General features: G+C 39.4%; 2 protein-coding genes across 2 annotated transcripts in view; one reads left to right on the top strand and one right to left on the bottom strand.

Moving 5' to 3' along the window:
• Positions 1-5,424, top strand: part of vsnl1a (visinin-like 1a) — a 32,214-nt gene extending 26,790 nt beyond the window's left edge. Inside the window, exons 3-4 of the mRNA XM_018694759.1 lie at positions 1,801-2,016; positions 3,151-5,424. Of these exons, the coding sequence (XP_018550275.1) occupies positions 1,801-2,016; positions 3,151-3,348 (414 nt within the window). The 3' untranslated portion in view covers positions 3,349-5,424. The remainder of the gene's footprint in view (positions 1-1,800; positions 2,017-3,150) is intronic.
• A 1,347-nt stretch (positions 5,425-6,771) lies between these two features.
• sf3b6 (splicing factor 3b, subunit 6) lies at positions 6,772-9,038 on the bottom strand. Its single transcript, XM_018694803.2, has 4 exons — positions 8,900-9,038; positions 8,111-8,229; positions 7,440-7,578; positions 6,772-7,267 (listed from the first exon to the last, which is right to left on the bottom strand). The coding sequence occupies exons 1-4, from the start codon at positions 8,927-8,929 to the stop codon at positions 7,178-7,180; spliced, it is 378 nt and encodes a 125-aa protein (XP_018550319.1). The 5' UTR covers positions 8,930-9,038; the 3' UTR covers positions 6,772-7,177.
• Positions 9,039-13,674: the final 4,636 nt, after the last annotated feature.

Raw genomic sequence — 13,674 nt, 5'->3', positions numbered from 1 at the left:
TTTCCCTGTTAATGGCTAGTACTGCAACACCAGCCCTCTTTTGTTTACACAAGTCCTCAGAGAGCATTCTCGCTCAGCTTAGATTACCCATCGGCTCTAAGAGTTTTTCCCAGAGAGGTCAAGTGGAAGGTTATATCTAATGAATCAGTCAGTTTCTTGTGGCCACCCACAGGGTTCATCATTTACAGTGGATGACGAGCCGAGCCGGGGCTCAGCGGTCATCCACAGAGTTCCTGCATTAGCCTCTGACCTCTTGTACATGTAGCCCTGGGATGACGCAAAGGAGCTATTAGTTTTGGCTTCTACTGAGAATGAAGCTGATCCATAGCATTTACTTGGTTCATGACATTGGCGGTATGTTGGTGCAGTGGTTAGCACTGTTGCCTGGGTTCTGGGTTCAAACCCTGGTTTGCCCGGGGCTTTTCTGTGTGGAGCCTGCATATTCTTCATTTGCCTAGCGGTTTTCCTCCAGGTACTCTGGCTCCCTCCCACAGTCCAAAGACATGCAGGTTAGATCGGTGACTCTAAATTGCCCGTGTGAATGTGAGTGTGAATGGTTGTTTGTATATATGTTGGCCCTGCAAAAGACTGGCAATCTGTCCAGGTTGTACCCCGCCTCTCGCCCAATGTCAGCTGGAATTGGCTCTAGCCCCCCATGACCCTTAAGTATAACCGATGTAGATTGATGGACAGGGGCAGATCAGTGAGGAGTATAATCAGCTTTTGCGACATTCTTCTAGATTTGTAAAGGAGAAAACATTTCTGAGTGGCTCTATTCCTTGCTGCTGTGTGATCCTGTCCTATTCAGTCGTGATGAAAATTTTATCATGAATATTTGATACATTTCTAAATTGCCCGTAGGTGTGAATGTGAGTGTGAATGGTTGTTTGTATATATGTTGGCCCTGCAAAAGACTGGCAATCTGTCCACGGTTGTACCCCGTCTCTTGCCCAATGTCAGCTGGGATTGGCTCCAGCCATCCGTGGCCCTTAAGTATAACCGATATAGATTGATAGAAGTTGTGTGAGAAAAGGTTTTGTAACTGGAGGACTGATATTCAAGTCACATGTGTCAGGACACATTCAGTGTGTGAAAGTTTCTCAGAGCAAACAAACAGCTCTTCCAGCTCGTGGCTGCTTTGTGTCAGTGACCCTGACCTTCCTTTGTAGGGGCCTAAGGGAAAAGACAGCTTCCCTTCAGGGATCAATAAAGACGACAATGTAATTGTTGTTGCTTATTTTAGAATTTCATATGCATCTCTCAGGAGGAACTACAGGCTGTAGATGCTTTGACAGGACAGGTTTTCCCAAAGTAACTAACTATAAAACAAATCTGCAAGAGGTTTTAAGCCACCTGACAGTGTGGATGGTTATGTAAATATTCACAAGCACTGGATGAGAATGGGAAATCAAAGTGCACTTAATTAATGCAGGTAATGAATGTCCATTGATTTTAAATGCAGATCATTCTTTGTTATTAGGTTCCAAAATAATCTCATCTGTTTTCATTAATCTGACACTTTATTGCAAATTACCACGATTTGGCAAACCGTGACAGTGGCCTCATTAATTTCTATGAGAGTTTTATATGTGAAACATGATCTGCATCATTTTACCACACCATGAATCCCAAGCTCTAATGCACGACAACTGGTCACAAATTACATGCTGGTTTTGGAGTGTGAATGCAATAAGGTTTTAAGGCACTAATAAGGCACTAAGTTCATGCTGCCAACACTGAAAGACATGACAATTAAAAAAAAAAAAACTTATGTTTCCACCTTTGTCCTTGTCATTCCAGTTCTTCCCTTATGGTGATGCATCCAAGTTCGCCCAGCACGCCTTCAGGACCTTCGACAAGAACGGCGACGGCACCATCGACTTCAGAGAGTTCATCTGCGCATTGTCCATCACATCACGAGGCAGCTTTGAGCAGAAACTCAACTGGGCCTTCAATATGTACGACCTGGACGGAGACGGCAAGATCACACGGGTGGAGATGCTGGAGATCATCGAGGTAACACATCAAAAACAATACTGAAACCCATCAATAACAGTGAAGAGCATCAGTTATTCATGTGGTGTCATTTACTCATGTAGATAGTTTTTATATTCATCTCATACAGTTCTTTTTTAAAGCTCCCCTGCTGTGTTAGGTGGCTACACTGGGTGAGCATGTGATACATTGTCACATGCTTTACAACCTGCTGAGTCACAAGGATGCAGCACTTTATTTTTTATTTTTTGTACTTAGTTAAAGGTTATACAGCAGAGGGCTGGGCCTGCGGCACCTGACAGGACACTAATTATTCATAAACACAAATAATATAAAACAAGCGACATGAGGCAAAAGTGCAGGTTTAGGACAGACTCATCCAGAATTTGGGGCAGCTTTTATATCGCCGGAGGAAGTCAGAAACCTGCTCCCTGTCCCTGACTCTGTGGGGTCATCCCAGTTCCATTGCCCCTCCATCCTCGTGGGATCTGGAGGTGGATCCAGGTCAGACAGACTTTTATATTCTTGTTCTGTCATTTCCTCTTTTAACCGGTCTCATGGAGAGGACTGTAGTCGAAGAGAGAGGAAGACAGTTTTATTGTCTAAGAACTTCATGTCCATTCACTCATGATGAAATGACTGTGGCTTTAGCATAAAATAGCATTCTACTGTGAGACATATTAACATTTCTGTGAAACATTTAAGCCCCTAAATTATTTTTGCAGGCTCAAACGTTAAATTTAAATAATGGCTTTACAGACAGAATATTCATACATGCAGATGGATATAACAGATCTGTTTATATTCAGCTTTTAACAGTGAATACCCATACTGGTTGGACATATACTGTAAATACAGAATAAATCTCAAAGGGAAACATGCAGAGATTAACAGCTCACATTTTATTTTGTCACGTTAAAAGAAAAAAATCAGTTAACACCTGCGCACTGACAGGTGATCCAGCTGTGCCATTTCCTCAGATGTTGGTTGAGAGAAAAGGGCATTTATCTCACTCAACATGTGTTTCTCTCTGATTCCTCTTTCCCCGCATTTCTCAGGAAAACACACAAGTGAAAGAAACATGCATGCATTAAGAGACCTGAGATGTATCTGACCTCTTTTTAAAAATCTGTGGTCCTCTTTCTCCCCCTGCAGGCAATCTACAAGATGGTGGGCACAGTGATCATGATGAAAATGAATGAGGACGGCCTGACGCCTGAGCAGAGGGTGGACAAGATCTTCTCCAAGATGGATAAGAACAACGACGACCAGATCACGCTGGAGGAGTTCAAAGAGGCGGCCAAGAGCGACCCATCCATCGTATTACTGCTGCAGTGTGACCTTCAGAAATAGGCCGGAGGGCGAGCGGGGAGCGCTCCACCAGCCGCCACGGACTGCACAGAAAGAATTTCATGTTCCATTCAGTTTGCAGCTATTTCCACTGAAAAAAAAAAATATGCTTGGACTACCTTTCAATGGATCTGCTTCTTGTGTTTGAAACACTCGTGTGCATGAGAATGTTATTTGCTATAAAAAGATCTACACACAACATTCAAGAGTGTGCGGGTGCAAGAGTGCGGGTGCACACTTACACCACAGACAGATACACTAACAGTACACACACATGCACACACGACCTCTCACTACATATTAACACCTCGCACAAATAATATATATAGATATATAAATATGAATATATATTTAAATTATTTAAAGATCAACTGCCAAAATGTGAAGTGTGCAAAGTATTTTCCATACAGTTTCATTCTATTGGAGCTTGCGCATCAGTGATGTGCTACGTTGAATTTGCCGCTACTCTATTTATTGTTCCGAGTTTACTGACGCTAGCTGTATGTGTTTCATAATACTGAGTAATGTCAACCGAACCAAATTCCTATGATAATGTATCTGCCTCCAATACAACACTCTATCCATCATCTCGAATATTAGCTCTAGAAGAGATGGATTAGCGTTTGTCCAACTTTTCCTTCCAAGACATGCTTGTACTGTCGGTAAAAAATAAATAAATAAATAAATGTAGTTAATTTGCATGCCTTTAGGTTCTGCCTTAAAAAGCTCCTCATTTTGCATCCTGTAATCGAAGACAGAAAGCCTTATCAAAGCAGCACGGTGACACTTGTGGGAAGGATGGGGGGGTGGGGACCGTGAGAAAAGATTTTTACCGAATAGGGAGAATAAAAATCAAACTGCAGTAGGTCCTTCTACAAGTATCATCGTATGGGATGTAATTTTCGTGACCTGTCGAGACGTTTTTCTTTTTGACTGCTTTAACTGTGGGAGCATGTTTCCTTGTAGATTAGCTGTAGTACATGTTGCAAAGAACTAAATCCCTGCCCCTGCATTTAAACACATTATCTCATTACAAATTAGGAGATGCTGAATGTGGAGGAATCATTTCAAAACAGTATCGGAGATAAAAAGAAGTCAGTGAGATAAGTGAGATCAAACATTTAAAACAGAATTCCCTGGAGAATGAATGAAGCTTCCTTTAGGTGGAGTTCAACTACATTAGAAAGAAGAAAAAGTATTCATCTATAGTTGGAGAGCATTGCTATCAAACTTAGTTATAACCATTACATCCACTTTTTTCCCGTGAGCTTGCAGGTTTCATATCAATATGATGAACCCAGAGGAGTTTTTTTTTAAGACCTATTAGAGTGTTAAAGAAGAGCAGATATAAGGCCCACACAGCATTTAACTTTCTTGTTTGTCTTTTTCAGTGGAAGTAAATGAGTCGTGAGAGGAGCAGTGAGTGACGTTTCATTATACACTGTAACCAGTAGAGGACAGCCCTTATTGTAAAGCCATGTTGTTTAGTAGGTCGACCAATTCGCCCTCCCTGACCCCTCAAAGTATTTCTCTCAATCAGTCAATCTTTTTGTACTTTTTTACTCCCTTCTCTCACGCATTGTACACGTACCGACGTATGCTAAAATGTAGAGAAGTTCAGTGAAGTGTGGTACCTCCTAGAAAAGACTCGGAAGATAAGATGTAAGCTCACTTTAAATATGTTTACCTGGCCCCGTCTGAAAGCACCACACACACACTTTCCAAACCTGCATTAATACTACAACTGTTTTAAGACCTAAAGGGGGCTGAAGGAGGTGAGATATGTCATAACAGACAGTTTCGCAATAAAGAACTAGCATGCCAGCCCATCGTCATCTCTCAGCAGTGTGGCTTGTCCCTGTCAAGTTTGTAATCTGAACTTCTTTACATGAACATCTTTGGCCAGACAATGTTTCTAATTACAACCCTTTTAATTACTATTACTGCTATCAAGATACCAAATGTAAGCGAAGGCAACCGTGTACAAGGATTCTTTTGTAGCATGTATTGTGTCCCTGACGACATGGCTGCACTACTCCCTGTGTTGTGATTTAATCTAATAAAAGGAACTCTATGGGCTCTGGTCTGGTCTGATAACTCAACAAACCATCTTTTCAAGCCATGTCAGCTGTAGAGCTACACCTGGGCCAATAGCTCCCAACTTTTTTGTCTTACACATTCCCACATCCTGAATAGCACAGACTGTAGGTTGAAAGTGTTGGCACACTAAAACAACAACAGGCTCCTACAAAGTCACTCTCCCAGTTGAGAGTAACAAAGTACATTTACTCAAGTAATAGTAGTAGTAGTGCACTTTCACTTTATTTAAGCATCTCCATTTTTTGGTGTAAATGGTACAAATAAAAGGTGTGATCAGAGACTCAAATATGGTGCCTCAATAGATGAAACTACCCAACACAGTAAAAGTCAGTTGAAATCAGGTCCACCTTCACCAGCTACAACATTAAAATGCTGCTTTAACATGACTATGTCAGTTATGTTAGTCCAGTAATGTATCACACACAGGAGCAATGTCTAAAGCCCAAGAATGTCATTTTACTATCACATAGGACAAAGCAGCAAATCCTCACTCATTAGCTGCATCTTTTAATGTTGCTGCTAATGTTTAAAAATGCTATTGATTTTTTTAAGTACATTTTCCTGATAATACCTTTACTTTTACTCAAGTAAAACAATACAGGGCTTTCACTTGACTTATTAAACTACACAAAGAGTACAGTTGTCAACAGAGATACACAGCAGTTGGTGTAGGCCTTAGGCCATTACTTTTTTGTACTTACTCTTAAAGAGAAAAAAAAAGATTTAATGTTTCTCAATGCAAGAGATACAATATATTGACTATCCTCCAATACAGTATTGTAAAGGCGGTTTTGATGCAGCTTGCTGAGGGCCACATTCTGAATTTATGTCCCTGTCCTCCCACTTGAGGTCACTGTTGAGACAAAGATTTTGTTTTTCTTTTCTTTAAAGGTGGCGTGTTAACAGTGTTTTTTATTCTCCAGATTTCTCCATGGAAACATGGTCACATGTTTTTCAGGTGGGTTTGCGCTGTCTGAATCAGTAGCAGGCAGGAATTCAGTAACTTGTTTTTACACTATACACAAAAACTCAGTAAAAATGACTACGAAAGACTGCAATGTTTACCCATACAATACCACTGATTGCACAGGGTTCATGTAGAAGCTTGTGTCCTCAAACACATACACAAAAAGCTCCAAACTAACACTTATGGGACTGCATCATATATTCCATAAAGCCTCAGGCAAACTTGAACATTGGGCGACCCCCTAACCCCTGTGTAAATGTAGGAAATGCATTCTGTCTATTGATCTAAAAGGGTTCACACTGAGGTCAGCACTTCCACTACATTACATCTACAGTGCATAAAGAGGAGCAGACAAGAGCTTTTAGAAAAGGGATGTTTATTTTACAGAAACCTTACAATTTACATAGTCATTACTGATCAACTCAAATTTATATCACACACTGCAGACCATGGTTAGCTTTAAATCAAGTTTGTATGAGAATGGAAAAAAAGAAAATAAAGCAATCTGCCCTGACAGATTTTAACATGTTACCCAGGGTGAACACTTAAACCAGTCACTGTCTAAATCCTGTTAAAATATGTTTGTTGCTGAAGAGTTTGTCCCATCTGTCAATTAACGTGACAGGAACATAACAAAAAACTGAAGTCTTACTTTAAAAATCAAACAAACAAGTGAATTTTGAGAAACAACATGTGAAGTTTGTACAAATAGAAAAAGAAAAATTCTGGATTTGGGGAAGGGGGACGGGGTGTTTCTCCAGATCGCTACTTTGGAGGGTCTGTGTTGATCCCATATTTCTCTTTTAGTAGCTTCAGCTGTTCCTCTTTCTTCTTTGTGTCCATCTTCTGGAAAGCCTGCAAAGAGAGTTGGTAAAACAAAGAAAACTTAATTAATATGGAATGATTTTTGTATTTACAAAATATTTAAAGCCTGCGGTCTTCTCATTTCCAAAATAGCATTTTTATCTGACATTTACTACGCCATATTCCAATGTTTGACCTCTGACACTGTAAGGCTTATACATACTCTGTTTGCATTGTAGTAGAGAACCACCAGGTAACGGTTGCAGACGTTGAAGCCTGACAGGTGGTCGCAGGCGTTCTTGGCATCAAAGATGTCTTCATACACCACATAGGCTGTTCCTCTTGTTTCAGGTGTGTTCCCCCTGAGAGGAAAGAAAAAAGTGTATACACCAGTAAAGACATTTTAGAATCTATTTTGATGTAGATGTTACGGGTAAATGTATGTATGGGCAATGCTCATACAGCACTTAATTCTTTTTTATCTACAAACAGCATCAACTACATATGTGTAGTAATCATCATAACTAACTTTTATCCTCTACTGCATCAGCCTGCACATCACCATGGCATCTTCTGAAGAACTACACAAGAAAATTAGCTTCAAACTATATCTGGTGAGATAAATGCACTGTGCATTGTCTCTGTTTAAGAGATTCTTCTTTTTTTGGAGCTGAATAATCTCCTCAGATTATCTATTTGATGAGAAGTAGAAAACTCTGTTAACGTGCATCTAAAAAATCCAGTAGGGAGGGGTTTCTATCAGGGTCAAAGTCTAATAAAGACTTTTTTGTATCCATTTAAACCTTGACTACCAGGGCTGCTGGTTTTTAAGTGTGTCATTTGGCCCATTGAGAGCTATGAAGATCCTCCAGAAATCTAGTAGAAGACACTTACGTTCTGATTTGACGGATTGGTCCATATTTCCCAAAGATATCGTACATTTCCTCGGCTGTGATCTTGTAAGGAAGGTTCCTGACGTACAGGATTCTGTTCACCTCTGGAGGTAACCGTATCTACAAGAAAACAGACAAGTTAAATACAGCGAGAAAGGACCAGAAAGGAGTCAACGGGGATTCAGTATGAATCTTGAATAAAAGACCTGACTCCACGAGCACTGCTAACACAATTCAACTTAGAGTTCGTGATACACATAAAGCATTGATTCTTAACGTAATTGAGAAATTTACCTCAGACGACCATTCCCTGCGCTGTAGCAAAAGCTACTCGATTATTTCTTAAAAGATCATTAACTCCCCTAAACTATTCCCCTGGCTGTCATATTCATAATGAAGATTATATCAATTTCACGGACGCCATATGACCACCCCTGGATTAGACTAACTACTGTACTTAAACGACAACAACTACACACACTATCAACACCGACACACTGCTGTTTACATAAGCGCAAGCGCTGCTACATTTCTAACACCAAATTCCACACCGTAACTGAACCCAGATAAACCACCTCAAAAAGTAGTGTTCTCTAGTAGTTGTATTATCTATTGAGAGTCGTCTCAATAAAAGCTTTATATAGGCTCTATGATTGTTTTCAATTCGTTAGCATGCTAGCAGGCTAACCGTATGCTAACGCTAACTAACGCTACCTCCTAACCGTACCACGGTGACACTATCAATTACACTCATCACAGAGTACACCAGTCAATTCCCTCTTAAACTTACATTAGCGCGTTTCGCTGCTTGCATAGCCATGATGAAATATTATATGTGTTATTGAGGTCTCTGATCAACGAACACGCAGTTTCCCACTTCTTCTCTCCTAACGTCAAAATGGCAGCGGTCGCCAGCTGGTGACGAACTTCCGACCGGAAGCAAAATACAGTGCGGTGCTGCCCCCTGCAGGGTGACTGCAGACCTACAGAGGAGACCGACGCTCAAACCACCTCAAACTCATTTACAAAGGCAAGAAGTTGAATCGTTTGAATAAGGTTTGAAGTGTGAATCATCATTTACAGGCACCCCGTGTTTACAAAGACACTGTCACCTGAATAGGACTTTACCATTTAGGGGCTGTGTTCTAAGGTATGCATGCTTACTCAGTCACACTGTTATGGCTCACTGGCACACTTAAATGTCACAGAAACGTTGTCAGAAACACCTGTGCACCTCTTAGGATAACAAGTGGAAACATGCTGTGAAAAGGACCAATAAACATTTTTCACAGAAGCATCACTTGATGGCTGTATTCCAGTTAGGTGAACCAGTTCCAGGGTTGTACGGACTGGATCGCTGTCATTGCTTCACCTGTGCTTTTCTGCCAGGACAAGTCAAAATGTTGGCTGCTCAGACACTATAAAGAAAACTGTACAACATCAGATCATATTTCCACAGAAATCAGACATCTTACATCTACTTGACTGAGATACAGTGTGTTTCTGAGAAAATGGTGAAACAAACTGATTGACTTAAATTCAGCGTGAAATTGCCCAGTTCAACTATTCTGCAACAACCAAGAGTGGTACTATCATTCATTTGAGAATGGGCAATAGTGTCATGCTGTTGCCTGTGTATAAACTCCTCTGTGTGTTCGTGTTTGTAATCAGGATTCTCACAAATTCCTAACATCGGTCCTTGTCCAAATGAGGAGTCTGTCCTCTCTGCTGCAGGACATTGTAGCCAAATTGGACCCCCACCTCCGTTGAGGGTCACCTGGTGTTCAGGATGGAGAGCACATACTTTTACATGCATCTGACAGCTGTACAGTGGTGGAGTGGTAGTCGGGATGTTCAGGACACATCCCAGTTAGTCTGTAAAGTTTCAGGCAGATCTGTCTGAATGTTTTTACACCTCATGCTCAAGATGAAGAGAAAATAACAATAAGAAAGAGTTAGTCTGAATACCCATCATAAAAAGGCATGACACTATCAGAATAACCACAGTACACCTCCCCATAGTGATGTAATTCAGGTAATTCAATGAAGGTGGATCAGGCAATGTATTTATTTATTTACTTTTTTTACCACATGTTCCTTCCAAAATGATGGCAAAACATCATTTGGGAATGATAACAATTTTGCCCTAAATTATTTGACCACAAGTATAAAACCAATAATCATTCAGCTATTTGACGCTTTTTTCAGTGAAAAAGAAAAGTGAAAAGTAGCCATTCTGTCTTTCTCTCACTTCACTTGTACTGAATTGCAAACAGCTGTAGAGTTGTATGTTGATTGTTCCACTGTAAGGACTCATTTTTTGAGTGTTAAAAACATGACTGATGCATAAATAGTCAACTTGGCATCCATCTTCAGTACATACAGATTTTGGGCAGACTTACAGTACAAACTTACAGTAGTTTAACTTGTTAAATATACCACATATCAATATAAACATAATGGTCAGTAGTCTAAAATTTCCTATGAACAGCACAATTACTTATACTATCATTCATTTGGCTAATACAATCATACATTGTATATAAATGATATCAATATGTTGCCTCTGGACGGACCCTCTGACGCTTTGTCCCAGTCTGTAATAAAGCATGTCAATTCCCTTGAACCACCTATGTGTATGTGTATGTTACTGGTGCTGCTGAAAATGTGGTGTAGTTTCACAGACACAAACCTTAAAATAGAGGTTCAGTAATGCACAAAAGCACATGTGATTACTCAGTGTAATGTATTTTGTTGGTCTTTATCCCTGAAAAAAGAAGAGTATATTTTCCTCCTACACCTTTTCCATCTGGATGAGTCCTCCCTGACCAAGGCCTCCCCTGGTAATTATGCATCCTCTCCCTTTGTCCACTGCCAAACTCTATCATTTGTTAGTACTGTCTGTAGAGAAATTATACATTTACTATTGTGTCTGTCTTCCCTCTGCCAAACTTAAATCAACAAAAGCTTTTAGGCATATGATGAAAATTTACCAAAAAACATGACTGGAGATTAAATTGCAGAACTGTCTTTGTGGCAAGTCCCAGCTACATGATGAAATGATCAGTGCTGTTGGTACAGTGTTTATGCAAGAGAAGACAAGTTGTGTATTCTTTAAACAAAAATTAATCTGTATTCAAATTAAAATTCAATACAACAAAATGTTCTGTGGCAACACTCAATCATGTTGCAGCTCTTGACTACAAATCACACATGACTCAACAAATGATTATACAAACTTTGACTGATGTTTCTTGTATATCTAGTTTCTTTTGCTTTCATCCTGTCTGTGTAGGGGTAGGTGCTGGTGAAATAGCTCCTGAAGCAATACTTTCCTCATCACCCCTTCAAAGAAAAAGTATCTTTGAACCAAAACATACTTTAGCAAGTCATTAAATACAAATTTATTTCAAAATTCTGAAAGAGTTACACTGATGGAACATATTCAATGCTTGACATTAAAAGCTCACATATCTGTCCTAGTTATATGACTTGTTTGATTACTAAAGAGATACAAAAAATCTGTTTGTGTTACACAGAGAAAGTCACTATATGCCAGTCATTTGTAACTCAGAGATTGTATTTTGATATATAAATGTCATCTGTGCTCTCCATTTTAAGATGTATTGAAATATTTTCCTGCTCCATGCATTAAAAGAATGCCACTTATCTCCTATTCTGAATGACAAAACACGTGTGAGTGAGTCTGGAGGCGACAGCAGCACAGCCTTGATGGTCATAGTCATTAGGTGCAGTATGAAAGAGGGTGATGACGTCAAAACTAATATCTTCTATCAGATGTGGTTTTAATAAGATTTAATCTCACTGTGATAAATGCAATAAATAAATGTAATAATTTAAATGCATGATCAGAGTATTAATCTACACCGTCAGGATCAGAAACACGCGTTCAAAGTTCGGTGATATAAAATGTTTTATTATTCAGTTTGGGCTCTGAAATCCGGGGAATACATTTCTGTTATTATTAACTTTCACATAGGGTATAGCTACTAAATACAGCCAAAGATTACTTAAAGATGCAGCTGTTTTATTTCTGTAATCTTTCTATAGAAATAATATATGAAATATTCTTTCAATAAAATATATATTTTTTCGTGTTAATTTTGAAAAAAACAAAACACTGACTCAACTGAATAGACAGGAAGAAAAAATTACCTCGTATTCAGCTTCGTTTGTGGATTTACATTGTGGCAGAGGACAAGGCCAGTTCCGGGTCGGGGATGGGAAAAAAAAGCGGAAAAAAACGTTTAGAGGTTACAGCACGCGCGTGGTTTTGGCTAGCTAACGTAAGCCACTAATTAACCGTTACTAACGTCGGTTTGCTGTGGAATTTCTGAGTTTTATGAGGCTACACTAAAATATTTTCGGAAGCAGTCAAACGGATTATCTGACACATCATTGAACGCAAGTATAAAAACACTGGAACTAGACTAAAATTAGCTGAAAAGTTTCGGCGGTCGGAATAACGTTAGCGACGCCGTAGCTAAGTGTAGGTCTGCTGGACTGAAGTTAATCTTGTAAACCTGGTTTTAATGTTACAACCATCATCGAAGACTCGACAGGATCGCCAGGGATAAAAAAAAAGGGTGAGTTATTGTGTGTCATCTCCTCTTGAGTTGCTGCTAACCACGTTTAAACTGCAGGATAGCCGTCATGCTAATTTGCCCAAAAGTATTGTAGCACCTGTAGTCTGCATTAGCTGATCCTAATGGGAGCGCTGCCGAAAGACGCTAACGTCAACGGCAGTTGCTAATTCACATCTGAATCCGTCGAAAATCCATGTTCTTGTAGTGAATTAAGTGTCAAAAAATGCGGGAGTGTGATGATTGTTATCCTGGAAAAGCAGTGAGAAGAAATATCCTTGTCTATGATGAAAAAGTGAATTAAACAGATTCGTTAAACAGTCTAAATTAAATTAAAACCAAAATATGTAGGTGGCTGGCAATGCGACCGTTCATCTAAGAAACCCCTAAAGCATTAACGTCACCTCTGGACCATAGGCACAACCATTACTATATTCAACCTAACTCATTTTATTCACGTAAGGCTTTTGAACTATGTCCCTTCTTTTCTTCTTGCTGTTTGTTTCTGTTGTAAAAGTATGGTTCATTGTTCATTGGTTCAACACTGGACTAGGCTAAAGAAGTCTATGTCAGTCATGTGTCTGAAGCAACTGATGAAGATGGTGGTTTTGTGGTGTGAACATTCAGTGCTGCCTCTTTTATGTTGGGTAAAAACCAGCTATTAAACAGTTACAGTAGCCTATGAGTAACACAGTATAAAATGTATATAAACATGTGCAATGTGTAGCTAAGTGGTCATTTTCCAGAGGAGGATGGAAAAAATATCAGCCCAAGGAAGTCAATATGTGTTTAAGGTTAGGGTTAGGGTTAGGTTTAAGGTAATCAAGAAAACATAGGTCTGTGATCAAATTTGATCATAGAATTAGTTTATACTTAGTATTGCTACAGCTAGGCAGTATATCTTAAAGACAAAATGTCATACTAAATTATTAAATAAACTGATTGATTTCTATTATATGAT

This window comes from Lates calcarifer, linkage group LG7_1 (genome assembly GCF_001640805.2).
Source record: "Lates calcarifer isolate ASB-BC8 linkage group LG7_1, TLL_Latcal_v3, whole genome shotgun sequence".
Classification (NCBI taxonomy): domain Eukaryota; kingdom Metazoa; phylum Chordata; class Actinopteri; family Centropomidae; genus Lates; species Lates calcarifer.
Note: the sequence above shows the minus strand (reverse complement) of the source record. Positions and strands in the feature narration are given on the sequence as shown.

Coding starts and splice junctions, on each gene's coding strand:
- sf3b6 (XM_018694803.2), bottom strand. CDS start 8,929: ATGGCTATGCAAGCAGCGAAACGCGCTAAT. Junction 8,230..8,899: donor AAGCAGCGAAACGCGCTAAT/GTAAGTTTAAGA, acceptor GTTTTCTTGTAG/ATACGGTTACCTCCAGAGGT. Junction 7,268..7,439: donor TCTACTACAATGCAAACAGA/GTATGTATAAGC, acceptor CTCTCTTTGCAG/GCTTTCCAGAAGATGGACAC.